General features: G+C 37.2%; 6 protein-coding genes across 9 annotated transcripts; 2 read left to right on the plus strand and 4 right to left on the minus strand.

The window, feature by feature from the left end:
* Positions 1–440: 440 nt before the first annotated feature.
* On the minus strand, positions 441–1,242 carry LOC125468801. Its single transcript, XM_048565259.1, has 2 exons — positions 717–1,242; positions 441–556 (listed from the first exon to the last, which is right to left on the minus strand). The coding sequence occupies exons 1-2, from the start codon at positions 1,240–1,242 to the stop codon at positions 441–443; spliced, it is 642 nt and encodes a 213-aa protein (XP_048421216.1).
* Positions 1,243–1,416: 174 nt separating this feature from the next.
* Positions 1,417–2,418, minus strand: LOC125468803. The gene has a single exon (XM_048565260.1). It carries the CDS (start codon positions 2,416–2,418, stop codon positions 1,417–1,419), a length of 1,002 nt encoding a protein of 333 aa, XP_048421217.1.
* Positions 2,419–5,709: 3,291 nt separating this feature from the next.
* LOC125468847 lies at positions 5,710–9,125 on the plus strand. Of its 2 annotated transcripts, XM_048565386.1 has the most exons (4): positions 5,732–5,863; positions 6,249–6,418; positions 7,318–8,248; positions 8,400–9,125. In XM_048565386.1, exons 3-4 carry the CDS (start codon positions 7,365–7,367, stop codon positions 8,866–8,868), a joined length of 1,353 nt encoding a protein of 450 aa, XP_048421343.1. In that variant the 5' UTR covers positions 5,732–5,863; positions 6,249–6,418; positions 7,318–7,364; the 3' UTR covers positions 8,869–9,125. The 2 variants fall into 2 exon arrangements, with proteins under 2 accessions (XP_048421342.1, XP_048421343.1); XM_048565385.1 differs by lacking the exon at positions 6,249–6,418 and having other exon boundaries at positions 5,710–5,863.
* A 1,937-nt stretch (positions 9,126–11,062) lies between these two features.
* Positions 11,063–13,618, plus strand: LOC125468848. Its single transcript, XM_048565387.1, has 3 exons — positions 11,063–11,323; positions 12,597–12,679; positions 13,321–13,618. The coding sequence occupies exons 1-3, from the start codon at positions 11,245–11,247 to the stop codon at positions 13,348–13,350; spliced, it is 192 nt and encodes a 63-aa protein (XP_048421344.1). The 5' UTR covers positions 11,063–11,244; the 3' UTR covers positions 13,351–13,618.
* Positions 13,619–13,931: 313 nt separating this feature from the next.
* On the minus strand, positions 13,932–16,123 carry LOC103929307 (uncharacterized protein At4g00950). Its single transcript, XM_048564994.1, has 2 exons — positions 15,309–16,123; positions 13,932–14,365 (listed from the first exon to the last, which is right to left on the minus strand). Exons 1-2 carry the CDS (start codon positions 15,918–15,920, stop codon positions 14,297–14,299), a joined length of 681 nt encoding a protein of 226 aa, XP_048420951.1. The 5' UTR covers positions 15,921–16,123; the 3' UTR covers positions 13,932–14,296.
* Positions 16,124–23,341: 7,218 nt separating this feature from the next.
* On the minus strand, positions 23,342–27,832 carry LOC125468890 (auxin response factor 18-like). Of its 3 annotated transcripts, none has more exons than XM_048565550.1 (14): positions 27,402–27,832; positions 27,019–27,134; positions 26,806–26,901; positions 26,604–26,660; positions 26,152–26,304; positions 25,961–26,045; positions 25,693–25,783; positions 25,443–25,607; positions 25,236–25,349; positions 25,076–25,148; positions 24,844–24,991; positions 24,134–24,738; positions 23,854–24,041; positions 23,342–23,773 (listed from the first exon to the last, which is right to left on the minus strand). In XM_048565550.1, exons 1-14 carry the CDS (start codon positions 27,445–27,447, stop codon positions 23,632–23,634), a joined length of 2,079 nt encoding a protein of 692 aa, XP_048421507.1. In that variant the 5' UTR covers positions 27,448–27,832; the 3' UTR covers positions 23,342–23,631. The 3 variants fall into 3 exon arrangements, with proteins under 3 accessions (XP_048421507.1, XP_048421508.1, XP_048421506.1); XM_048565551.1 differs by having other exon boundaries at positions 24,134–24,741; positions 26,152–26,301; positions 27,402–27,830; XM_048565549.1 differs by having other exon boundaries at positions 24,134–24,741; positions 27,402–27,828.
* Positions 27,833–27,993: the final 161 nt, after the last annotated feature.

The raw sequence follows: 27,993 nt of genomic DNA on the forward strand, positions 1-27,993 counted from the left end.
GGCAGTCCTTGTGTTCCAACTTGTAAATGCAATTTCCAAAGAAATCACCACCCCCAAACTTCGATGTTTCAGAGTTCTAACTTATGTTGGATGGCAGCAACATGAACCTACAAAAACAAAGGGTAAAAGGAAAGGATCAGTAGCCGAGCAAGAGAGAAACAAAATTCAAAACTAAATAAAATGACAAAAATAAAAGGAAACAAAGGAAAAATAAAGGAAAAGAAAATTTGGGTTGCCTCCCAAAAGCGCTAAATTTATAGTCTTCATCTGGACTACGAAACGGTTTAAGCAAGATCAGTGAGAAGAGGTGCAAAATTGGTGGCATCAGATTTGACATCCACATTCACCTCCTTGTTCAGAACATTGACTTCAAAACACTTTGCCTCATTCGAACACTTAATAGCTTCAAAAACTTTAAACACCACATGCTCTCCTTGAACTCACAATGTGACTAGGCCACTTCGAACTTCAATTACAGTATCCGCAGTGGCCAAGAATGGCCAACCTAGGATAATCGGAATTTCACGAACTTCTTCCATATCAGGAACCACAAAATCTACAAGGAGAATTAACCTGTCAACTCGAAACCAACACATCTTCAATAATTCCTCTTGGGTATGTGATAGACCGATCCGCAAGTTGCAAACAAAACGATGTTGGTTTCATCTCTCCCAAACCTAATTGTTTAAAGATAGAGAAAGGCATTAGATTAATACTTGCACCCAAATCACACAAAGATTTATCAAAATAAGTATTTCCAATCGTGCAAGGAATAGTGAAACTCCCTGGATCTTTCAACTTAGGTGGCAATTTCTTTTGTAGCACTGCACTACATTCTTCAGATAACATCACCGTCTCATGTTTAGCGAATCTCCTCTTCTTGGTGAAAACATCCTTCAAAAATTTTGCATAGCTTGGGATTTGTTTCACTGCATCAAGCAAAGGAATGTTAATATGCACTTTTTTAAACAATTCAAAAATGTCAGAAAAGTGTTGATCTTTCTTAGCCTTTTGTAACCGTTGAGGATACGGAATAGATGGAGAAACTTTTTTCTCGTGTACTCGCTCTTCCTCTTGCGGTTCAGTGATGCCAGTTACCAACTTTTCAACCGGGTCCACTTTTCCTTCACTCTTTTTCTCTACAATTTTCCCACTCTGGAGTGTGATGGCCTTGACTTGCTCTTGGTTTTTGGGATTGATCTCAATTTGACTTGGAAATTTTCCCTTCTCTCTCTCAACCATTGCATTGGCAGTTTGACCAACCTACTCCTCTAGCTTGCATATGGATGCTTGCTGATTTTGTAGAGAAGTCTGAGTTGCTTGCATGAAATTGTTAGTGTTCTGAGCAATAGGGTTGGTAGTTTGAGCTAACTGAGCCATCATATCTTCCATGGAATTCTTTTTGGCTTCATTGTTCTAGAATGGTATAGGTGGGTTCACGTGACTCTGTTGATTGTTCTTCCAAGCAAAATTTGGATAATGACGCCAACCAAGATTATATTTGTCTGAAAATGGATCAAACGGTTGGCAGTTGAAGTTGTTCACTTGATTGGCTTGTTCTTGAATAAACTTCGGAAAAGAACTGCTCATGAGACACTCGATGCTGGAATGTATACCTGCACAAATTTCACAAACACCATCAAATGATTTCACAAATTTAACAACCATCAAATTATCAAACTTTTTATTTAAACTAGAAATTTGTGCAGCCATAGCCAACATGGCATTAGTCTTATGCACTCCGGCCTTCTTCGGTAATTCTTTATCGGTACCCCAACTTTGAGAATTAGCCGCCAATGTATTGAATAGTGCAAAAGCTTCGTCAACGGTCTTTGTCATTAGAGCACCCCCACTAGCAGCATCTATCATCCTCTTGTTATCAGTACTTAAACCTTGATAGAAATTCTGAAGTTGCAGCCATTCTAGTAGACCATGGTGTGGGCACTTCAACAACAAATCTCTAAATCGCTCCCAACTCTCATAAAAGGGCTCGCCATGGAATTGAGCAAAAGTCATTATGTCGTTCCTCAACTTAGCAGTCTTGGAAGGAAGGAAGAATTTTTGCAATAATTTGCTTGCCAAGTCATTCCAAGTTGTGATCGAGTTGGGTGGAAAGGATTTGAGCCAAGTTTTCGCCTTGTCTTTTAGTGAAAAAGGGAACAAACGCAATTTAACGGCTTCATCCGTCACATTATGGACCTTGAGAGTGTCACAAATCTCAAGAAATTCATTGATATGCAAATTGGGATCTTCGGTTGACAAACCATAAAATGACGGCATCATTTGAATAAATGATGGCTTCAACTCGAAATTGTTAGCAGCGATTTGCGAATAAACGATGCATGAAAGAGAGGTTGTCACCGTAGGAGTGGAATACTCCATCAACATTCGGTTCTCATTCAGATTAGGGAGAACCATTTCCTCAGTTGGTCCTTGTGGCTTTGTGTGCGATCTCCATAGGTGTGGAAAGGTTCTCTCAATTTCTGAATTGTACAGTACAAGCTCTAGACTTCGAGAACGACAACCGTGCATAAACCTCAAAAAGTACATGAAAAGAAAAGAAAGCAAAAACAAAATTAAAATTAACACAAATAACAATGAAAATAAGCTAGAAATAGAACTAATTCAATCTTCGTCGACGGTGCCAAAAACTTGTTGCCAAAATTAGATTAACCGAAATCAACCCAATTAAGTTTAAACTTTATTGCTCGCAAGTGTACGAATCGTAAAATAGTATGGTAGGCAAGCACAAGATCTTCCAACTAAGATTGAAATAATTCTAATTATCTAACTTAATTTGTATTGCACTTGAATTGAAATGGAAAAATCGATGGTTTGAGAAAGAACTTTGAAATTGTAAACGTTAACAAAAACCAAATGAACTTAAATAAATGACAAGAACAACAAAGAAATCAAATTATAAACTAATTTCGAAAGACACTAGAGCATCCGATTCACCATAACCAATCCAACTTAATTCCTATAGCTAATTATTAATGAGTAATCATCCAAATTGACGGTCTCTAATTCATATAGTATCCATGGCATCTAGATTACTATGTATACTCATACGTACTAACAATCTATGGCATCTAGATTACTAAACACACACGAGTTCATTAACGATTTGAGAACTACTTAAGAGGCTGCATGAAACCTAGTGTATGGCATCTACATCAAGGAATTCATAGTACCATTTGCAAGACGCTAAAACCGAATTAACAACATGGCATCTGCATTAACTCGCATCAAATACACTCAACCCAAACCAAAGTGGTGGCCAATCAACAATATTAAAATCAAGCTCATGAGCATAGCAAAATGATACTCAAAGTGAATGAAACTTCATAAATAATTAAACTGAGAAATTAAGAATTCATAGTTAGGCTACATTGTAGCCCTAGCGAAAAGAAATTAGTGCCGGAGCATAATCGGAAATATTATTGAATTCATTAAAAGAAAACTAAGTTTAGAAAAGCCTGAAAATCTCTTGCTTTGCCGCACTACACTTCTCTTTTCTTGTTCAGCCTTCCCTTTTTCCTTTTGAATCATCTGATTGCTTCTCTGTGTACTTTTTTTCTTGAATCCTCATTAATGTTTGGCCGCATTACTGATACCTTACTACCAAAACAAAACTCCCATCCGTTTTTATTTTTTTATTTTTTTTTTTTTCGTTTCTTTGTCTTCCCTCTTCTTCTTCCTTCTTTTCTTTTCCGTAACCGACGAATACTTAACATTGATTTATTGCTTTTACTTGTTGTTGATTGCTCCTTAGAAATTAATAAGAGAGCAGCAGTTTTCCTGTTTTTTTTTTTTTTTCTCTTCTATGTAGATGAAACGATAAGAGCAACCTTTCGTGAGCTTTATGGCCACATATTCTTCTATATTTCTCATCATGCATCCAATTCACATTGAAATCAATTAGCACATGGTGGTCTTGGCTTTTAATATTTCAAATGCACAAACGGTTAAATAGTTAGAGCACTAGATAAATGGCCATTTTAAATAAGTATCAGACTCACTTGACTAGCTTTAAAGATCAAAGAGTTAGATTATAGAGAATGTTTTTTAATTTACTATTCTAATTTTTAAAAGGAACATTGCTTAAAAGGCTTATTTTTAGATATGCCTCTTGAACTTAATTTTGATTTCATAGAAGTTTACCAAATTAGACTCATAGTTTCTATAAGTTTACCTAACCTAATGATGTATATTGATTCATCCCTTCACTTGTATAGAAAGACTTAGAATTTGAAAAAGCAGGAGATGGAAAGGAAATGAGAAAAAGAGAATTGCAAAGAAATGATGATATATTTCTCCATCATGTTATTTTAACCATAAAAATACAAATGACATATAATTCCTTACATTTAAATTCAATATATCACAAGTAAATGTAATTTTCAAGATAAAAAAAGAATACAATTTGCGCTCATCAACTAACACGGTCATTGATGATTATAAGTTGTGCGGTATATCCAACCCACATCAACAACTATGATAGCATCACATAAACGGTAGCACGGCTTTACATATCTGAGCAGGTTAAATCCAGATCTTGATGACTAATTCAAACTAAAACCTTAGCTCTTACACACTTGGGGTCCCCTCATATGCCCCAAAATGGAGTCACTCTCTCAATTGATCATGGGGGCCACTCTAGATGCTAAATTTGGTGAATGTTTTTTGTCATCATCCTCAAGTGAAGTCAATTTGACTATTTTATTTATTGTTGTTGGATGAATACTCATCTAATTATAATAAGTGAAGTGATTGAACAAAATTTCACGTCTAAATTTCGTTCCATTAAGTGTATATCTATTACTTAGAAGAAGCTGAAAGGGTTTGTTGGTTAATTTGGGCGAGCCCCTCGCCCAAGAGGAATTTTTTAAGTATCGAGTATTCAAACATTATTTCATTTGCTATGAGATTAATGAAAAAATAATATATTTTACAATATATCTTTGATATTAGAAGGCTAGAAGTAAGTTTTGGCGTCTCAAGGCTTCACCAAAAATAATTGGACACAAAAGCCCCTGAAACAAAATAAAAAATTACAACTACCCATAAAAAAAAGAATATAATACCAAGGGTATTTCCGTAAACACATTTATTTTAATTTGTTTTAGATAATAACAGAAAACACTAAAAAATAAAAAATGACGTCAAAACTGAAACCACACAAAAAACTGAAATCTACAGCATGAGAGGGGAGGATGAAAACGCACGATGCGATCATGCTTTTCCATGGCAAAAAAAAAAAAAAATGATCGTGCTGCTCTAGACCTAAAATCCACGTACCAGTATTTAGGGAATGTATTTAATTAAAATTTTTAAGAATTTTAATACTTTTAATGAATCCAGAAGTACTAAATCTCTACTTATTTAACAACAGTTGAGTAACTGCTTAAATACCAGACAGTTTAATTCTCCCACGGTTCCACCCCACCCATACGATTTTGCCTTGCCACGTGACAATGTTCCCTCCAAAAACACTACAAAATAACACTCCAAATGGTCAAGTCAGCCAAATCCTATCCTACGTCATATATGGATGGACCCATCCTCCACCCTCATCTTGGAGTGAATATCAGTATTCAAACCCAAATTATGAAACATGGACCCACATGACAAAAACAATGCTGGTATCCCCAAAACGGCGTCGTAGATGTCGCGAGAGCAAGCGTGGCGTGGCTGTGCAAAACTGCAAACCGACAACATAAAAGCAGGAAAATGATAACTGAAAACAAAAGCTCTACTCTGACATGGGTCATCTTCTTCTCGCTTCCTCTTAGATTCCCTGTCTGATTTTCCCTCTTTACAACCACAAAACGGTTCGTTTCGTTGAACGAATACCTTAGAGGTTTGTTCTGCTTCTCTGTTTTTCTTCTTCTTTCTGTTTGATGGAATTGAATTGGTGGGTGCTTTTGTTTTTTGTTTTCTGTTTTTTTTTTTTTTAGAGATTTTTTTGTTGGGTTTTGTTTTTCATCTTGTTTGCTAATCTGGGTTTGCTCATAAATTAATAGTGGTCAAATTATCAATCTGGTTTTCTGTTTCATAACTCAGTCTTTCATTTTGTTTAATTTTTTTTATGAAGTATCTCTTTTTTTTTTAATATATGCTAAACTTCGTGGAGGGGATTCGAACTTGAGTGCAGAGGTGGAGCACACTGCTCTCGCTAACTTGGCTAATTCCTAGTCTGTGAATATTTTTATTAAGTTAGTGGGGTTTGGTGCTTAATTTGGCAGGATTATGGTAAGTGTTATTTGCCGGCTGTGTAAGGGTTATTAAGGTCGTTCAGAACCCTTTGGCATCTGCATTTGGGTATCTTAGAGAAATAAAAGAAGGGTTGGATTAACTGATTAAGGACAGGTGAAGGAATATTCAGCTTCTTTATGTTTGTACTGATCCAGTGGAGGTAATGGTTTTTCAACATCTTTAATTGGTATCAATGTTTTTAAAGCTTTCTAATGTTTCGTGATTTCGAATTGTCGTGCAATTGCTAGTTATGTTATCCATTGGTTTCTGTTCTTCTTCTGATTGTGTTGGTGTTTCGATTCGTTTGAACTTCTGTTTTGTATATGTTTTGAGTGATAAGGAGTAACATTTGTTTCTCATTGGCTTTAGAGAAAAAGAATGTTGGTGATTGGGGTTCGGGGTTCGGGGTTTGTGATTCTCCTCGAGTGAGCTTCCCATAAAGTCAAGCGCGCACGCAGCGAGCTTGATAGAAAGGGAAGTAGGTTGTGGAGTTGGAATCTAGGAATTTCCGCATTGATCATAGTTGTGTATGACTTGTAAGGAGATTCGGGGTTTTAAATCAAGATCCTTTTTATGGAAGAATTTGTCACCAGTCAAAGTGGCTGGGTTGACCACCTTATCATGATATAAAGTATAGCAAGCTTTATAATTTGATGCGTATGTTATAGTTTTTCTGGTATTGAAGGATTTCAGCTACTTCTAGTGTGTAAAATCATGATACCCGGTGTCCCATTACTGAACTTCGAGTGGCACCATGGACTTTCAGCAGCTTCCAGAAGTTGTCATTCTCCAAATGAACTGTGAACTGTTCAAATATATTGAAGTAATGATAAACATGGTCGGAAGTAATGATAAACATAGTAAAGTTTTATTTTTGGCTTGCTAAGCCTGCATTATCTTGATCTTAATTTTAGAACCTATCTTGGATGCTTCGAACGAATAATTGTTTTGTTTTTCTCTTGTTGCTTCTTTAGTGGGATTTTGGTAGTGAAATAGTACGACCCTTTCTGTTGGATTAAAATTCTGATATATTTTTTATTTTTTGTTAACAATGTGTAGTGTATTTTCCTTTTACAAAGTAAAATGTACAAAAGCATAGCAAGCTGATGGCGGCAGCAGAAGCAAGGGCTGTGTGGCAGAGAACAGCTAATCGTTGTTTTGTCCAGGAGGATGCCAAAAGAGCTCCCAAGTTAGCTTGCTGCCAATCCTCATCTTCGACAACTAGGCAGGTTGATGCTGGGCCTGCAAATGTAGCAGAAGGGCCATATCATCCTGCCACTGGTTTCATGCCTATCAATCGGAATCCTTCATATTCTAGTCTACCCCCGGATACAAGATGGTGGCTGCAAATGCAACCTAGCTATGGGTACCAAAAAGATTTTACATACGAACAGTTAAGTGCATTGGAGGCTGACATGGAAACACTGAGAGCTGGGTTCGTGAAATCAACACCCAAAACTAGCGAGGTCCACCAGCAAAAGGCAGAATTCACTGATGCAGTCCCCGCTGTTTGTATGAAGACAGGATACGAAGTCCAAAAGCAAGATGTAAGTGCCAAATATAGTAAGAACATGCAGGAACCTCTTCAATACGAAATGAAGAAAAAATATGAAATAATGGGGATGGATACCATTGATTGCCCAGTTTCCAATCAACTCAAGGAGTTTTGTTGTGACTATCCTTGGATTGGAGGTGGGAGGGCTGAACCATGGTGGCGGACAACGGACAGAGATGAATTGGCTTCCTTGGTTGCTCAGAAGTCGCTTAACCATATTGAGAACTGCGACCTTCCCCCACCTCAGAAAATGTATCATAAGAGACATCCATATGCTGATATTGGATGTTCTGACCCGAATGTGATATTGGGGACATCTTTAGATGCAAAGGCCCAAGCAACGGGTCTTTCCAGTATGACCACTCCTGCACATGGCTATCCTGATTCTGGAAAGGGAGAAGCATCTGGAGAAGGGCACTCCGACAAGTCATTCAGGTGGTTATTATATATTAGATTGACATTCCAGGTCCTCGTGTTATTTAAGAATTATTCAGATTTTAGATTTCATTTCGAAGAACACACTTGGTACACAATCTTAAAAAAAATTTGGGACTAGCAGTCAGATCAGTTATATTTCTACTTGCAGAGACATAATGGAGATACAACAACTTTCTGAGGGTGAGCCTACAAAAGCTCAGCTAATGGAAGCACTCTGCCATTCTCAAACACGAGCAAGGGAAGCCGAGAAGGCAGCAAAGCAAGCTTATGCCGAGAAGGAGCACATCTTTAAGCTCTTCTTCAGACAAGCCTCTCAACTCTTTGCCTATAAGCAGTGGTTCCAATTGCTGCAACTGGAAAGTCTTTACCTCCAGATTAAAAACAATGAACAGCCTCCAAGCGCCACTGTTTTTCCGGAGGGACTTCTATGGATGCCAGCCAAAGGCAAGAAACTGCGGAGGAACTGGCGTAAGGGTGCCAAGGGTAAAAGAGGAAGGAGGGCCGAACCCAGGCACGACATTGCAACTTATGCTGTTGCTTTTGCATTGGGGTTCAGTCTCGTTGGTGCTGGCTTGCTCCTGGGATGGACTGTGGGGTGGATGTTACCCCATTTCTAGGTTGTGTAGTAGTTCTGAGTTGTGACCATTTCATGCCTCTTGTAATGATTGTTCAAAAGGGAATATGTGTTTTGGGTTAGTTTCTTTGTTTATTTCGTCCAGGTTTTACGTAGATTTCGTATGTAAATATACCCCGATGTTTTGGGTTAGTTTCTTTGCGAGGAGGGATGAGATTTTGTATAAATTTTATTTGGTTACTCTTCCACCTTACGTTTGTAAATTATCACAAGTCTTGGTTATTTTCCCTTTTGTTTTCAGGACTTTGCTCTTTATTTTTTCTTTAAAAAGGGAACAACTAGTAGCAAATTACGATTATCCACTTTTTCTGGACTTGAAGAGGTTATGGGAAATATCATCTTACCCGTGATCACAGTCAAGCAGACTCATTAGGTCAGAGCATCGAACCCGAACCTTTCACATTTTCTTTGTTTTATTGGGAGTGGTAGTTCGCGCATTTACGATTAGACCACTTGCTGTGATTATGACTTGCACTTTTGACTCCGGTGGTATGATGGTTTAGGAGACTTATCCTGTTAGTCTCAGAAGTCAATGGCGCCTCAGCTATAAATTTTGAAGGGAGAATTTTGCCGTCCTGTCCCTGTTGAATGAAGAGTTATGTCTGCCATCCAAGAGAGAGGAGGGATTTTCTTCGGTGCTATGGAAGACTACTTTGTAGTTTGGCTGTTTTAACAGTTATATCTTTGTTTAAAGATATAAAACTTAATATTTAATGGTTAAAACACATGAAGTATCGGGTACTCCAAAGCATCTAAGAATTTTTGGAGAGAAGTAGTTCGTGTGATTGTCACATTGCCACGTAGCCTTATAACCTATCTATTTGTATTATAATAAGTTCAACATTAAAACTCGAGCAACCGTATGGTTTACTCTTATTATAACTTTGGAGGCAACCTGAATGCATCGAACTTTGACTTTGTTAAGCGGAAGACAAAAAATAATATGCATTTGGTTCTTACAGGTAGGGATGGGCAACGATTATGGTGGGCAGGTAACCGCGGTTGTTTATCCATAACCGTTTATGCTCATATCCGTATAACCGTTTACCCGTTGGGTAATTGCCTAAATGGTTATACTTATACTTATAACCGTTTATAAACGGTTAATCATACCCATAACCACATACCCATTTAACCATAACCGTTTAATACCCGTTTACCCATTTACTCTTTTTAACCCATTTCTCTTTTTCTTTTTTTACCATTACCCATTTTTCACCCGTCTACATGTTTTTTAACAACTTGAAAATTTAAAAAAAAAAAATTGTCATAATTTTTTTTTTTTTGACAATTAAACACCGTTATAGATACATTCATCATACATTTTCATATTTTAATTTTTTAAGTCTTTATACCATTCTAATAATTGAAATAATAATTTATAGATGATATTTTAAATTGATATAGAATGAAAAAGCAAGAAAATTAGTTTTAAAAAACAAAATTGGAATATAGGATATGTAAATTACGGTAACAATGCTAAGAAAAGTGAGGGATTAGCTGAAATGGCAAGTTGCAACATGTTTGAGGAACAGATCTTGGGTTGAATTGAGTGAGTGGGGCTGAGGGGAATTGTTATTTATTTTCCTAATTTTTGGGAAAACTTTTACTATTAATCCATGTTACTAATGAAGGTAATATAATATTTGTTAAGTATTTTTGGTTACGAAAACGGTTTAGAAGACAATATTCTTGAGTTATTTAATCTATAATGTAAAGTATTAACATAATATATATAATTAGCTATATAAACCATGCACTATAGTCAATAGCATTGATCTAAGTTTTGTTCGATAAAGAACATGGTTTATGTTAATTTTACATATATAAAATAAATGGGTAAACGGTTATTTGTTTATAACCACGGTTAATATCCATGATCACCCATTTAAATTTCACGGATAAACGGTCATACCCATAACCGTTATAACCGTTTATTTATCTAAACGGTTACCCATAATCGTAACAATGAAATTTAAATAAACGGGTAATTGCGATTACCTATATCCGCGGGTATTTTGTCCATCCTTGCTTACAGGTGTTCAAAGTAAGTATCTTAGGATAGCAGGACTGAACTGTAGAGCAAAAACAACAATTACCCCTCGGAAAGTTGCGTCTCCATGTGGGAACCAAATCAAGTTATCCAACCCAAGTTAATTTAAGAAGCCCAAGTTTGAGCCCTAAATTAAGTACTGAACCCGAATCGCTAAGAATCAGCTCCCTTCACCCGGGTCAGGTTTGCAAAGCAGATCCGTTTCTGCTTCCATTTTGTTCCAGCTTTCAAGCTTCTAGGTTGTTGCTCAGACGACGGAGAGGATCCCTCACTCACACAAAACCCCAAAACACAGACACCCGAGAGATGGCAGTGATGGAGAAGCTCAGGATGTTCGTCGCTCAGGAGCCTGTCGTCGCAGCTTCTTGCCTCATCGCCGGCGTTGGTACTCTCTCTCTCTCTCTCTCTCTCTCGCGCGCGCGCGCGCGCGCGCAAAATCCCTATTAAATTTAGGATCAAATTGATGGGATTCAAATTCCCAAAATTGGTGGACAGAAATTTTCATAACCTGGGTTTGGTTTCGTGTGCAAACTTTCCGATTTGGGGGAATTTTGCTTTTATGCTCAGATTAAATAATGTATGTTGTGTGCACCACTGTATTTTGATTTGAATGTTTGAGCCGTAAAGGTGCAGTTTTTGTTTTTGTACAGCTCTCTGATGCCAATTCAGTCCTGGCATACATGTTCTGAGGCAAAGTTCTGAAATTTTGAAGTGTTCGTTATATCTTGGGGGGGTTATTCAATTGGGATTTTGAGGGATTTTAATTCTTTTAATGAATCCAGTGGTATTCAATCTGGATTTTAAGATAGTTTATTAAAATCCTTAGAAATCCGGATGTATTCAATTAGAATTTTAAAGAAGTTTATATCATTACAGGTGTATTCAATTAGAATTAGAATTAGAATTAGAATTTCAAGAATTTGGAAAAGTTGAGGAATTAGAGGGAATTGAAGAAATTTTGTAATTTTTTTAAGCATCCACAAATCTCACCTCTCCCCATGAGATTTTGAGGGAATTGAATCAAAATTTTGCATGGAATCTCTACAAATTAGTTAAACTCCATAAAAATCCATGAATTTATAAATCCATTAAAATCTCTCAAATTCCTAATTGAATACAGCCCCTTAATCTCTAATGAATTACAAGTTTAGATTACGCTTATGCTGTTGTGACGGAAAGAATTACATGTTTGTAGCTGTGTGCATTCATTTGTCTGGGAATGGAAATCTAGGACTTGAGTTCTTTTTCTCCAATAGATTCAGCCTGGTAGAACAACAATATGCTTCCAAGGCTGGAACAGTCGTTGCCAGAAAACAGCTGTGGGCTCTGCGGTTGGGATACTCATTTTGATAATCGTATTGAACTTTTTACATTCTCCGCGAAAGAAATATTTCCTAATGAATTAGAATTGTATTTTTCTATTGGGAAGTTATTCCTCATATAGAACTTGTAATATGATAAGTGATCCATTTTACTCGCGAGAAACTATGATCAATTTTGCTCGTTGAGACTGAGGTCAAATTTGGTTCCTAATGTTTTCAAGTTAGTAGATCAAGCATTTTAAGAAGCATCTAATTAGTATCTGTTAAGGTTTCAACGGCACTCCTGTCGGGCTTATGGCTATATTCAACTGACTGGTTATTATGATGGAATTTCAGGTCTCTTTCTTCCAGCTGTAGTAAGGCCAATTCTTGATTCCTTTGAAGCTTCTAAGCAAGTCCCTCAGCCTGCTTTAAGCGATGTGAGTGTTAAACGACACGTTAGTTAAAAATTTCATTCATTCTTTGCCTAATTATGCACTTTACATAGAGCACTTGGATGTGTTATGTTGTTCATAAAGAAAATGTTCACGGTTGGTTCATGCCTTTATGGATTTGAACTTAATCTAACTTGGATATAGTGACTGCTCAACTCATATCTTATCACTACCTAATTAGGTGGGTAGAGTCCATGGTGTTCTTCATCGTCATAGTTAGATTGGTGGTCTGCATGGAATTCTTATGAACCTCCAAAACTTGCGCCCTCTCCTAATAGGTCTAAGTGGTTTGGCTATGTGCTCTTACACAGCCATGACCATGTAACTTGACAAGGATAGGAAAAGAAGATAGAAAAATTGGATCCTCTCAACTTGCTCTGTCATGATTTGATTTTGTCCATTTATCTGCTCAATTATAGTTCATCTTGATCTATTCTTAAATAAAACTCTATATCCATCTCGAGAGAGAACAGGACCTAAGTTTGTTTCAATATAGATTTCATGGCCGCTTGTTCTTTTGGCCAGAAATTGTGCGCCCTCACAAGCCGCAACACTCTTAACAAGATCTTTTATCTTGTTTCTTTACTGTCGCTCGTATTTCTGAATTACCTGGGTATTTTTCACAGGTGGTTGCAGGTATGACAGGTAAAAAATAGGGGCGATATGATTCATTGGTACAGGCGAACGATCGCCCTTCTTTTATTTTTGCCATTTTTCATGAGCATTGAAATAAGCCTGACAATCTTGTGCGGAGAACATAGTGATGCTGCATGTTGAATATTATCCTTTTTGTTGTAAGCATGTGACCGGTTTCCTTGTCACGTTAACTTTGACTAGCCGAAGCTGCTGCTGTTCTTGTTGATTTGAAGCCCAATTTAAAGCTTAATGAATGCATGCCGAACATAAGTGCCTGCTTCCATTTTATTCTTTATGCTTGCTTCACATGAATTCAATTTTCTTTCAATTGTCCTGTATAAACTTTTCATTTGTCCCGATATAAAACATAAATTCACAGTTTTGATGCCTTTCTGATCCCCATGTTTTTCTCGTGTTTTAAATTTGGCCAATTTGGTCTCCTGAGTTTTCTGTTAAAAATTTTGGTCATTTCCGTCTCATTTCGGTGTTGATGCGCAGACGTGGAAGATCTCGCAAGACCGATTAACATCAAATTAGGCAAAATGTACTAAGATTGTTGACAGGATATAAAGCACATAAACCAATTGGTCAAGTTGGAAACTGAGATCAAAACATTACTTAAACCAAAACACAGTTACGAAAACAACATTTACAGAAACCTCTCCAACAAGAGAACTTTCAGCAACTTTACCGTTGTCAAAGCTACCGGAGATGAATGCAAAACAGTAAAATAAGGGCTAAATTTTACACAAACACACTTACAGCCTTTTTTCATTTTACATGTCCTTACGGGGGCTAACCCTAAACCCTCAACCCTAACCCGTAACAAAGTCCCCCACAATTCAGGACCATCCCTGTTTTCGCCCCCGTGGGCGACGCTGTGTTTGTTAAGTCTTAGGTAGAGTACAGAGAACGTACAATATTACAGGACTAGAGCATTTGACAGGTAATTGATTTTGATACACTCTACCCATCTTTCTTGAATTTTCTGCTCTTCCATGGAACTGCCTGCTTCAAGCTCTGTTTAATTGTTGCCTGCAAATATCAAAGACATTTCTACTTCAAATAAAAGTAACTTCAACATTTCTAAACGAAAATTTAGGCGTCTGTTTGGAACTGCTTTTAGAACGCAATGCACACATGGCTGAAATAATTAAAAATGTTGTTGCAAAGATCATTATATAAGAATTTGGAAGAAAGCAATTCCAAATGCTTCTAGCTAAATCGCTTATAAGCAGAAGTGCTTCTTACAAAAGCATTTTGAAAGGGTTACGAATTTGGATCATCTCCAAACCTTAGTGTCTAGGGCCCTTGGTTTGTGTGAGGTGTGCTGGCAAAATGAGTTAATTGGGACCGTTAGATTCAATTTGAGTGATTCAGATTGCCTAGTCCTTGAGTTTCGGACGGTAAGATCCGAAGTGGATCTCTGTCTGGCCGTAATGACTTTTTCTTAAGTACATATACACTCGTGGCCTTGGCCAAACCAGCAACGTAGCATGTCCTCACATTCTCATTCCATTCCTCTGCCTACCCTACACAAGCCAATCTATGTTGTCGTACTCAGAGACCTGCTTAGTTGGGCACGCATGGGAGGTTTTGGGCATCTCTGAAAATTCGACCACGTTCGATGTATGGCCTACACCGGATGAATAGAGGACTGGATATGCGCCAAAACTTCAACAATCAAGATCTAACGACTAAATATCCCGGTGTATGCCAGAAAAATCTGTCTCTTTCTCTAGGAAATAGCTACATCAATTTGCCTTCCGAAAAGGGCAACTCCTCGCACCCTCACAAGGCTTTGGATTAAAACCAACTAGAGTTCGTACTTTCTCCATCGAACTCATACATGCGATACTCGAGTGCAGGGATGAATGCTCTTAATCCATTCAAATTTGAATTGCGATATAAAATATAAATGTACCAAAATATAAAAGCGAACTAAAAGTAGAAACCAAGTAAAGGAAGAAATATTTACCCAGAAATGAGGCTTGGCATGAGAGAGACTAGAAAAGCTCCCAACCCTTGTAATCCCTGTCGTCTTCTTCTTCATCTTCAACCTCCCACTCTCTCCTCCCACACTGCCCCCACCGTCACTCTCTCCATCCACAGAAGATGGAAAGACATAACAAGCCCCACTAACCTCTCTTTTTCCCTTCAACACCCTCCTCCCCCATGAGTCAAACCACCCTCTCTCCTTCCCTTTCCTTCTCAGAACCAGAGCACCAAGCTCCCCTCCTCTCTCAGGGCTAAAACCGCCATAACACTCCATCCTGAATGAGGAAGACTGAAGCTTTGACCTGCCCACATAAGGACCCTCCAACACTGTTGTGGGAGACAGCAGTTTGGCTTCCAGAAGAAGCCTTGGAGGGAGCTCTAAGCACTTTCGGGAAAAGTCAGTTGGGTTTGGAATGGTGGCCAGGGCAGTGCAGGGCCTTGGCTTCCCGGGCTGCTCTTCCCAACGGAATGGGACTGAGACTGAGGTGTGGAGTGGTGGAGTTAGGGTGCCTGAAGGCTCATGGGAGTGAAATGGTGGGGCAGAAAATAAGGGCAGTTGTGGTGGCTCTGCCTCATCAGATCCCAGCCCCATTGCTGTAACAGTTTTGGGAGTGAAGGGGAAGGGTCAATGGAGGAGAAGGAGAAGACAGAAAGAAAAGTCCTCAAAGGAAAAAGGAAAGCCAAAAGCACTTATAAGTCACATCCATCTTTTAATGGAGGATTGCTTTGTTTTGGTCTGCTGTCATATTATTTCTCTGCTCATTGATAGGAAATACCCAACATATGGTAATTGATGGCGTGCCCCCAGTGCACCTACTCTCTTGTTTTTTATTAGAATTACTATTGGGCATAGGAAAATGTTAGAGGATCAGTAGCAAGTGCACTTGTGAATTGATTTGAATCGTTCATGTTTATTGAACTCGCAAAATATGAATGGCTATATCAATTTCATGTGAGTTTGCTATAAAGATCAGTCACGCTAATTGAACTCACAAACTAAGAAAATGTCATATCAATTCTGCTTGCGTTGTTAACTAATTCCGGTTATTCATGTTAATTGAACTCACAACGAATGATCGGGTAAAATCAATTTTATATGCGTTTGTGACTGTTCCTACTATTCCCCCTTGGATAGCATTAAAAGCAAAGCATGCTTTGGTTGAACTTGTTTACGACTGATTCTAGCATTCCTTTTAAGTATTAGTAAAAGTAAAATATGATTGATCATGATTATTTTTATATGCGTTCGCAACTAATCCTATCTTCTTAAATAATAATCAAAGCAAAAACTGAAATGACCAATATTAATGTCGAACACTTAAGCAACTAATTTTAGCATTCCTCTTCAATCGTAATAGTAATAAAAGCAAACCAACTTCTATATTATCTCCTTTGTAATTGGGAACACCAGAACAAACAATTTGACAACGATTTTTATCTTATCTTCACTGTACACTGTGTAGTCCTGTGTACTGTGCCACATGGTGAAATTTGGTGCACATGAGAACATCAGATTGGTGTTATGAAAGCATAGGATGCCAACCTGTGATGGAGAATAAAACCCTTTTCAGAAGTACTACTGACCTTGTCCAACCCTTTTCAGAAGTACTACTGACCCTTTTTTTGGACTTTAGTTTGTCAATCAAAGTTAAGTTCCCTCCAAAAAGGTCATTTCCTCTGTGCCACTAGCCCTAAAAATCATCCCATCTCAAGGCAAATGCAGATTATGTCCTTGTAAATCTAAAGGTTCAAAGCATGAGAAACACATATTCAATAGTGCTAAAAGTGTTTGAAGTTTGAAGGGTTGGCACTAAGAGAATGATACCAGCTGGCTTGAAAGACTTAACAAAACCTGCCTCCAATTGACCGCAGATGTAATAAGGGGGATTCGTGCATAATTGGACATGTCTTTTTCTGTCTCTTTCATTATATGATTAATATAAGAAAAATAAAGAATAGAGATATATCACTGATTGCACCCAAAACTTTTTCGTTATTGAGGAAATTTTTCTGTATAAATTCGCATTTTATTAAGAATGTGATTTATGTCCTTAAATTGTTGGATTCTTGATTAGGATATTGATTAATCAAAATACATTAAATTGTGTTGCCATTAACTAAGGATTGGCAGTAAAGATGCACCTAAGGATTCAAAGTCAACTGAACAACACAAAATCTTAGTTTATTTTGGAGCACATTTTTAGGCATTGTGTGATACAGAGCAAGAAGTAATATTGTGACATCCCACATCGCCCAGGGGAATGATCCTTATATCTATATTCTCATCCCTACCTAGCACGAGGCCTTTTGGGAGCTTGTTGGCTTCGGGTTCTATGAGAACTCCGAAGTTAAGCGAGTAGCACACGAGAGCATTCCTAGGATGGGTGACCCACTAGGAAGTTGCTCGTGAGTTCTCAAAAACAAAACCGTGGGGGAATGGTAAGCCCAAAGTGGACAATATCGTGCTACGGTGGTGGAGCAGGCCCGGGAAGTGATCCTGCCTTGGGCCGGGATGTGACAATTTGGTATCAAAGCCTAACCCTGATTGCGTGTGTGCCAATGAGGACGTCGGGCCCCTAAGGGGGGTGGATTATGACATCCCACTTCGCCTAGGGGAATGATCCTTATATGTATATTCTCATCCCTACCTAGCACTAGGCTTTTTGGGAGCTCACTGGCTTCGAGTTCCATTGGAACTTCAAAGTTAAGCGAGTAGCGCGCGAGAGCATTCGCAGGATGGGTGACTCACTGGGAAGTTGCTCGTGAGTTCCCAAAAACAAAACCGTGAGGGAATGGTAAGCCCAAAGCGAACAATATCGTGCTACAGTGGTGAAGCGGGCCCGGGAAGTGATCCACCCCGGGCGGAGATGTGACAAATATAATTGTGAATGCAAATTTCTTATACGGTTGATTTGACAAAAATTCTACCAATAAGAGAACACATGTCGTTAGCCTAATTGATGAATACCCTAAAAAGGGAGGAGAGTGCCCGCCAATGGATATCCGATGCCTAAGTCAAAAAAGTAGTAGAGAGAGAAATAGAACATGCTTGAGAGTGTTGTGAATAGTAAGGGGCGATTACTATATTCTCTTATTGACTTGGCTTTTTATAGGGAAGAAACCCTAGCAAGCAGCTCTGAGGGAAGGTTGCAAAGCATACTAGACAACCATTAATGGTGCAGGCTAGTCTTTGCAATCCTACCTACTAGTAGTCTTAAGATCCATGTAGGTAAAAGTGTTGGTTCACCAGACTTTCAAGGGGAGACTCTGGAGAGTCGTGGCCCTACCATCATTGGATCGGATATGGCTTGATGGCGTGATGTATTATAGGCAGCTGGAGAGCCCATGGTTCATTAGTAAAAGCCTAATTACTTTAGGGCTGATTACATTTTATTTTCTTAGAGTAATTTTGTGATTTACTCACGATGTCAAGGGTAAAATCGTTATTGAGCGTTTAGTTCACGTGTCCTTCTTTTATTGGATTGGTTAATTTAGGAAAAATTAATATCTGGTCCTTAGTTACTAATGTTCATTGACTGAAACATTATTAGTTTTCAGAAGATGATCCAAGTCCCTAACATTAATGTAATAATGAATTTACATGTCAATTACATTTTTTTTAAATAAAAATTAATAATTGATTTAGGATTTTAATACTCACACCTTTATTAAACTCCTAACTAATTTTCAATTCAAAACATTTCCAAAATAAATAAAAAATTAGAATAAGTTTGCACCCATTAGCTTTTTAAAAAAATGTTTTCAAATTTTTAAGTGTATATGCACCCATTCATGTTTTTTTTTTTTCAATTTTTAATCTTAAAATGTACCCATTCTTAAATATACCAATTTGTTATATGTAAAATGTACCCCTTTGTTTTTATATAAAATCTACTCAATTTTTTTCTAACCATTTTTAAACTTATATGGGTACATTCTTTTCTTTTGATTTGAGAATGTATCCATGTCAAGTTTAATCGAAGAAATTTACTTATGTTATTAAGCCTAATATCTATTACTTTTTTTGTGTGGTTTTGAAGAATGTACCCATGTTTTTGTACGATAATTTTTTTGTTAATTTTTATGAATGTACCCATGTTTATATATACATACACACAATAGTATAATTTATATTCTAATAATTTTAATCCCACAAATTATGGATTTTTATTTAAAATCTCATTAATATAAAGGGAGTTTTAACAAAAAAACCACGATACTATTCACTTTAACGAAAAACCACATTTTTACACGAAAAGGTCAAACCTGGTATTATTCACTTTACCCTTTATTTTGTCATTATTATTAAAACTCAAAGATTTCAAACCTTTTTTATTAGTTTTTTTAATATAAACAACTATAATTTTTAATTTTTAATTTAAAAAAAATATAGTATCATACATAGAAATAAAATATCACATTAATTTCAAGAACTTTGATCAAAAATTGAAAATCAACGAGGCTTTAGTCAAAGAATATTGATAACTTTTTATCCAAAAAAAATATTGATAATTAAGAACCGCATCCAAAATCTCTGGTTAATTTATGAATAGTAAAGGAATGTTTACCTATAACCCTATGTGAAATGACAAATCTGCTCAAACAATACTCATGCTATTTTTTTTTTTTTTTTTGGGTTCCAATGATGACATTTGAATTAGGATAGTGGTATTAGGAGTACTTGTGTGGCTAATAGGTGTTGTGGATGGCGTGTTAGTTGCTGCGATGTCATCCAGGAGCAAAAGTCAAGGGGGGAAAGCAGAAAGCATGTCCTTTTCAGAATTAGCTTTGCTCAAAAGCAGATTTGTGATATCACAAAAGATCAAAGCCCCTTATCTCTCCTGTGACCATATATAGTACAAGCACAATTGCAATTGAATAAATTCATAAGTACTTATTTCCCTCCAACTCACTGCTAAAGCAGTAAAACTTGCATGTAACAAGAATGTGTATTTATTTCTCATTACATCAACGTTACAGCTAACAAAAACAAAATAGCGCAATTGCAAAATGCTCATAGAAGTCTTAGTTTTTGTAAAAGTAAATTGAAATACGTTGTATCATAAATCCGGATTCATAAACAAAATTAGCATAATCAAAGTTGATGTAATTTGCTTTGTCTTGTTTGGCAAAATTACTAAAAACTCACTAAACCCATAATTATTGCCAAAATCCAATAAGTAAGAATCTAAGACCAAACCCAACCCTGGGCTAAATGCTATTTTTTTGGTTTTATTCCCCTCCCAAACCCAACCAAACTCATGCTAAATGTGTGTGCTAAAAGCTAAAAGCCAAATTCCCCCAAGGATTTAGCCCAGAAAATGGTGTGGGCACCACCAACGGGACCCCACCCACACTGGCATATCTCCCAAGATTTATTGAATCCAACGGCTGAGATTGAATATAATCAAATCTAACGGCCCAAATTTAAATCTAACAGCTAAAATAATTAAAAAAAATTATTTAACTCAAAATTCACTCAAATTTAGTGATTTTTCAATATTTATCGAAATTTAAATGTTTTTTGGTTAAAATGTTCATAAGATTAAATTATGATAGTGTGCATAATTTTTTTTTTAAAATTACTTTAAAGGAATAAATTAGCCTAAATTTATTCTTTAATAATCTCATGCTAAAAAATTTAGGTCAAAAGGATAGTAGCAGAAAAACTATTTATGGGCTAAAACCTAAATTTTATGGGCTAAAAATTTTAGGTTTTAGCACAAGGGTTAGAAATGATCTAAGGATAACAATAATTAAAGTGTAATTATGCTCTAAAAAGTTATTAAAAAATAAAAAAAAAACAGAAGAAACAAACAAGTTTTTCCAGTGGAAATAAACAAGTCATAAGAATCTAAGATAACAATAATTAAAGTGTAATTATGTCATGCCTGTCTAAAAAGTTAAAAAAAATTAAACAGAAGAAACAAACACACACGTTTTTCCTGTGCAAACAAACAAGTCATGCTTACGACAGAACAAACAACCCCTCAAAGTATTTACGCTAATTAATAAGGGCTTCTTAGCATTGGGCTATTATAATCCAGAAATGATTTTATGGGTTCTCTTCTTTTGAGTTTAGGCCGACCCTGTAAATGAACAATTAATTGTATGTAAATGAAACACGTGAGATGCAGTTTCAGTCAGTTGGTTAAGGTATTAGGTTAGGCTCCTGTATTTAAATTGAATATTTTTTTTTTTAATGTAAATTAGAGTAGTCCAAATAGAATATCGTTGTCATTCACTATTACTGATCTAATGATAAGGGTTTTTGACGCCCCGGGAGGGTTGGGTGTTTAGATTCGAGTTTCGTGTACAACGAATCTAAATTATTATGGCAGAATTGTTGTACAATTTACGACCCAAATACCCTATCTTTAGTGTATATCATTGTATTAAAAAACATAAAAATAGCCAAAATTTCTTTCGTATTTATGGGAAAAGAGAAGTGAGCATATAGATCTTGTAAAACACTAGAAGCCAATCCATTCATCTCACTAATGGATGAATTCTGACAGCTTAGGTGACTGACCAACTATATAATTTATGTTTTTTTACAGGACGATAAATATTTTATATAACTTCAAACTTGAATAAAAGGGTTATAAATTGACCTGATCAGCTTACCTAACTAATATTATTATGACTTATACATCACTTGCTCGAAAGCAAATAATTGCTTACTCTTTGCACAACAAATAAAAGCAAACATGGAGCTGTAACACAATCTTCCCCAACTTCATTTCCCCTAAAATCAGGCATATACAAGATACTCTTTTATATTAAACAATTAAATTCAAGTTTTCGTTACCAGTTTGAAGATATAACACGTTAATAAAAGGACAGTTCCAATATGTATAGCATGTATACCAAAAACGCGTAACTTTTGTATTGACTATCAATCTTCTATTTACGTTGTTTGCTTCAACAAAGCAACAAATGTTATGATGTTACATGTTCTTCACCACGCCATATTACATGAAAAATGTTCAAAGAATTTAGCACTCATTAGTACCTTCGAAGGCTAAGGATAGTAAGCCGTCGAGGGATGCGGATTCAATTTTAGATTTACAACGATCAACGGCTGATAGCTCATGCAAATACTAAAATCATCAATATTAGCAATGGACAAAAGGGTCTCTTCCAGCCTTCTTGAAATGTGTTGAAGTTTAGACTAATGTTTGGTGCATTTTCCCTAGCTCCTTCCTATGTATCATGGATACTAAAATACTTTAATTCTTAAATACCTTTGAGCTTAAGTTAGCAAATAATCTAACATAACAGCAATTGACAAGAAAAAGATCACATAAGCCTAAGTTTGGAAAAGTTAGGAAAGCAATAAGAAAAAGCATGAAAACTCCACATCTTTTCTTTTCAATACAAGCGGAGACGAGAGAGAGGAATTAGACTCGAGAACTCAAGTGCAAGATTGAATTGTTAATCAAATTTTAGTATCTTTGTTTTTGTTTTTCAGTGTGTGCGTTACATTTGACTCGGAAGAGTGGCTTTCTACCTAACACTTCCATAGAAATTTTTTTTTTTTTTTTGGTAAGGAGAGAGTTGATGAAGGAAATTTTGAAAGACAAATAATGATGATAACCTCTCATATCTTCCATGTCCTTGTCAATTGGATTTTACACCTTTTGATGCTTTTTTTTTCACCCTTTCTCCACTACCACTTACCAACAAGGGGCCTTCATGAAAACAACATTTGCCTCCATATTTCAGACATCTTAGACCAAAAGTTGCTGCCTCCCCACTTCTTGCTCTATACATCCACACCTTCTCGCCGTAGCTTTTTTTTTTCTTCCTTTTCCAACACCTTTTTTTTCCGCTTTAGCGTTTGACCGCACAACGGGGATGCTACCGTGACAAGAGACTAATCCAATCATGCATGGTCATTTGGGAAAGCGAAAGCTCGTGACAGTATGTGAATGGCTTAAAATATCATCTCCGTCGGTAGGTAGGTTTCCCCCTAAAGGGCTTTCCACAAAACAGAACCAAAGGACTAAATTGAAACCAAATGGCAAACATACATCTTAATGTATTATGTGTTTTTACAGGCCAACTCATGCTAACCACAACCACACCAAGTATTGACAGATTTCCATTTTCTAATCCTGATTAAGAGTAGTTGCTTTGCTAACCCAGAACCAAAACAAAACCCAAAATCCCACCTAGCCCTTCTGTTTTCCTACAGCATGCTCTAACATTATTATGAGAAAAACCAACTACCAGCTACTTTTCCCAGAAGAAGAGGGAGAGAATAAAACCGCAACACGAAAAAAGGGAATTTGAACCAATCATGTTTCCAATCGATGCTCAGAATCCACGCTAACTGTCCCTTCGCAATCCAAAGATGAACTCTGAAGCTTGCATCTGTTCATCTTCTGTACCTCGTCACTTGAATATATAAATATCTTCTTCACCAGCTTACAGAAGTCCCTGCATTTGGAAAAAGTTTAAGTACTTAGAACCCAGTTTATTTGTATTGAATTCAGAAGACCGAGTGTTAGGTTACTTACGGCCACTGATCATCGCCCATAAGCATCATGTCATTTTCATCATCCGTAAAAACAACTGCCCATTTGTTCTTTGGACGAAGCTCTCCTTTGATCTCAAACATTTTCTCTAGCTCATCAATTAAATGATCATAGCCTTTCATCGCAGTCAAGTCCACAGCACGACCAACAGCAACCCCTTGCATTTGCACCTTCTCAGTAGACAAAACAATTTACTCATCAGAAACAACTGATTTTCACTAGTGGTTTGATAAAATAGAACCAGCAATAGTCCACATTTTACCTTAGTGCGAGTTCTCGTTGAAAGCGTCGATCCTTGCTTGCCTTGTGTTTCTTTTGGTGATGCCTCCAAGATTACTTGTTTCTGCTCCTTTGACAGCTTCGAAACATCCAGACCCTGATCAGATTCAAATGCATCAGCTGGAATTGGTCCTTTGGCACCAGACGGCATTGTTTTAAACACTGGCTCTATCTCTTGGGGGCAAGTTGTTTTAGTGTTGTTTGACAAATTACAACCGAACAACCAAAAACCTGAACCATCAGAATTTTTCCCCTTTTCCACCTGGGCATGTATCGGGACATTATTTGGCTTTGACGAAATTGGGGAGGCAAAGCTAGAGAGCACAGACCCCGTAATTACATTCTTGCAGCTTTCCTTTGAGTCCGGAAAAAGGCTTAAAGAAACATCCACGTGCGGGGAAGAAGGCCAGATGCCCTCTGAGCAGACCCTTGCGCTAGAGTAACTGCTGCTATTGCTTTCTTTCTGCCTCAGAGGCCAGACAACCTGACTACCAGAGGTTTGGACTTCCAGAACACCACCTCGGTTTAACTCCGCGGTCTGGGGCGAACTGTGATACCAAAAAGCTGAAGCAGCAGAATTGGTGGTAACTTCTACAGTCCAATTTATGCAAACACGTGAAGACATTCAGAACCACCAACAATTTGAAAAAGAATTTTAATAAATAAATAATCCGGTGCGGTTATTTCTCATACCAGATGAAGAAATTTCTACAGGCCGAGGCCTTTTGCTCTTTACCACTGGTTGAGCAAGATTTGATGGAGCCGAAGCTACAAAAGGTTCTATATCCCAAGGAGAAACCCTGTCTGGCCTTTGAACTGCAGCATGCTCATCCCATTGAACCTGAAAGAAATACAACAAAAGATCAAGTAGATGAACGGGAAGAAATAAAACAGCATTTGATCTGTAACTTGTTAGCATCTTAACCTTCAACGATCGCCATTTAGATTCAGTCCACTGAGGAGATAAATCCCCAACCTCAACTATTGTGCCTGTGAGCCTGAGCAATTAAAATATGTAGAAATTTACAATCAAGTTGAGTATTAAGAACATTAGTGACCATAACCGGTGACAGACATGGAGACACCTTCTTTCAGGAGATTCGTCACCCTCAAATCGCATCCTGAAGCGCGTCCCAAGTGAGAATTTATTGTTAATGGCCTCCAGATATTTGCTTAAGCTAATAATGAACTGGCTAGTCCTGAGAGAAAACAGGAAAAAGCTATAAAATAAAAGGATTTCCAATTAATTGAAGAATCTTGTATCACAGATAAAATGAAACCGTTGCCCAAACCTTGGCTTGGAATACACAACAAACAGTGTTTTGGTCATAAGAGCATGTGAAGCAGTTGCAAGCACTCCAAGATGCATGCTCTGGCTTGATATCACTGACGAGGGCATCTGACTCGGTTGACGAGCTAGACGCCGAACCCCAACTCGTAATTCCCCGTTGTCACCCCTACAAACAGGTTCGTGTTAACAAAAACCCATTCTACCATGAAGGCATTCCTGTTAATTGTGATAAACGAATCATAAGCAAATACCTCAAAAACACAAAGGCGTCACCAGCAACCAATCTTTTTGAAGTCACGAATGTACTCCATCCTGTGGTAAGTAAATGCCTCCGGGGTTGACCTAACATTCAAAATTGAAGTGAAATGTAAGCCCATCAATCATACACAAAAAAGGATAGTTCCTAGCATTCAACATGGCTAATAATAGTAGTGCTTTCAATTAGTCTATTTCAACAGTCAAATATAAAACCACATTCACATTCCATCACAAACCAAGCTTTTGGTGCAGAAAGGATACCTCTAAAGATATGCTTAAATTTCCACTCATATCCATGAAGATCTTTGGCAATTAACTCCTGAGTTGGAGTTGCTTGGTTCATGTCCTAATGAAATAAAAATACAGGTACACATGAAAATATGAAAAGAAAATGCTGACTGACCACTAGCATAGTAGAAACAACAAAAATGCATGAAGACGAGAGTAAATACCAATGGAGGTAAGCACTCGGTGGCATGCTTTCGAAGGACTGAGAACCCTCCATGGGTGCTTGTATCGGAAGCGGTCAAAATCTTGCAAAACCAGTGAACGGTTGCCTTTGGAGCTTCGGGTTTGCATGGATCAGGACTTGTAGGTTCACACTGCTGTAAAACCAACCAAAAGAAGATGAGTAAGAGAATCGGGAAAAATAACTTTACAGGCTTCTCTCGGAGTTGGACCTTCAAAGTTTCATTACGAAACACTTTCAGTTACTACGAAAATTGTGCAAAAGGTTAAGAAAATGTGAAATCTCCCCTATTCGTATTTGAGATAATATCCCAACTGATTTTAAAAGACTTTAACATTAGTGACTATGTATTCTTTTCCCCATCTTCTAAGCAACCAAACAGAGGAAGTTGGAACAAAACATAAAATAAGACAAAAAAGAAAACATGTTTCTCACATCTGCTTCTGGATGCAAAGTGATCTGAGCATAAACCTCATCTGTTTCTTGTTCTGCCTGTAAGTATAAACAAACTTCAATTAACCATCCCAAAAACCAAAAACATAAAAAAAAAACTTCAATTTCAATAAAAAAAAAACCATTAAAAAAAAAAGCCCAAAACCGTGGATTTACACGAAAACTACATTCCAAAACGCATTACCAGTAATCGAATATGAACCACACTACAAAGGATCTTTGAGGGAAGATTAAAGAGAGGGATTTGCTGATTCAGTTCCTGATTTGTTGATGATTCCAACTACAAAAAACCAGAAAATATCAAAACCCCGGATAAGAAAACAAATTAAACAAAAAAAACCACAGATTTTGATCCATTGAGAGACAATTAAAGCAAAAGGGATGGAAAGGATTGTACTTGTTCCATGTGACCCTGAGGGAAGTAGTACACCTTCTCTCCAGGCCTTGGCACATCCACCAGAGGTCCTGCACACAACTTCCATAGCTCTGTATACAGATCATCACCTCTCAAATCTATCAAACAAAATGCACACCGTTGAAAAAATAAATAAATAAATGATAAATAAACAAACATATTGTTCTAAAAAGGAAAACCCAGAAATTAAAACAGACTAAAAATGCCAAAGATTAAAACTTTATAGAAAATTAGAGACTTCAGTGAATGCATTTTTGTGTTTGCTCAGAACCCAGAATCCAAAAATGGAAACTTTTTAAGCATTTGCATTCCGTTTCCAATTTATCCCAACTCTGCTAAACTTGCCAAGCAGACAGCAAACCCACCCGTTTCCGCACGAGAAATTGAGGATTCACCCTCAAGGTGTGCCATTCAAGAGCTCAAACGACGTCGTTCAGGGCAGCGGAGGAGCAGAGAGCAGAGGAGTTGTAAGAAGAAGAAGAAGAAGAAGAAGAAGAAGAAAGCTCAAAAGAGCAGGGCCTTCGGTGCTGAGGCTGGGGCAGTAATGGGTGAAAATACCATAATAGCGTGCCCCATTTACGAACAAGAAGCAACCCAGAAGAAGGAGAGTAAAAAGGCTAAACGGACAGAACGGTTATGCAAGCAGCCATTATTGCTAGTGCCTCTTGTACTAGTCTCCTTTTTTTCTTTATTTTTTCCCCTCTTTTTCCCTGTAACGACTGTGATTTTTAATACCCCTGGTGTCCTTCCTCACTCCTCCCTCTCCCTCTCTGTCTCTCTCTCTGTCCCTCCTCTGTGAGTGTTTATGGTTTTTTTAAGCGACTGAATCGACGTTTCCAAATCCCCAAAACTACTTTCTTTTTTCAAGTAATTTTATTATTATTATAATTACAAAATGCTTAAAAGCCCAATGTTATTTTCCAATTCTCATATAATTGGGGGGAGTTGGGAGTGGGA

The sequence above is a fragment of a genome, unplaced genomic scaffold (assembly GCF_019419815.1).
Source record: "Pyrus x bretschneideri cultivar Hongxiangsu unplaced genomic scaffold, Pyrus_bretschneideri_v1 Contig4, whole genome shotgun sequence".
Taxonomy (NCBI): domain Eukaryota; kingdom Viridiplantae; phylum Streptophyta; class Magnoliopsida; order Rosales; family Rosaceae; genus Pyrus; species Pyrus x bretschneideri.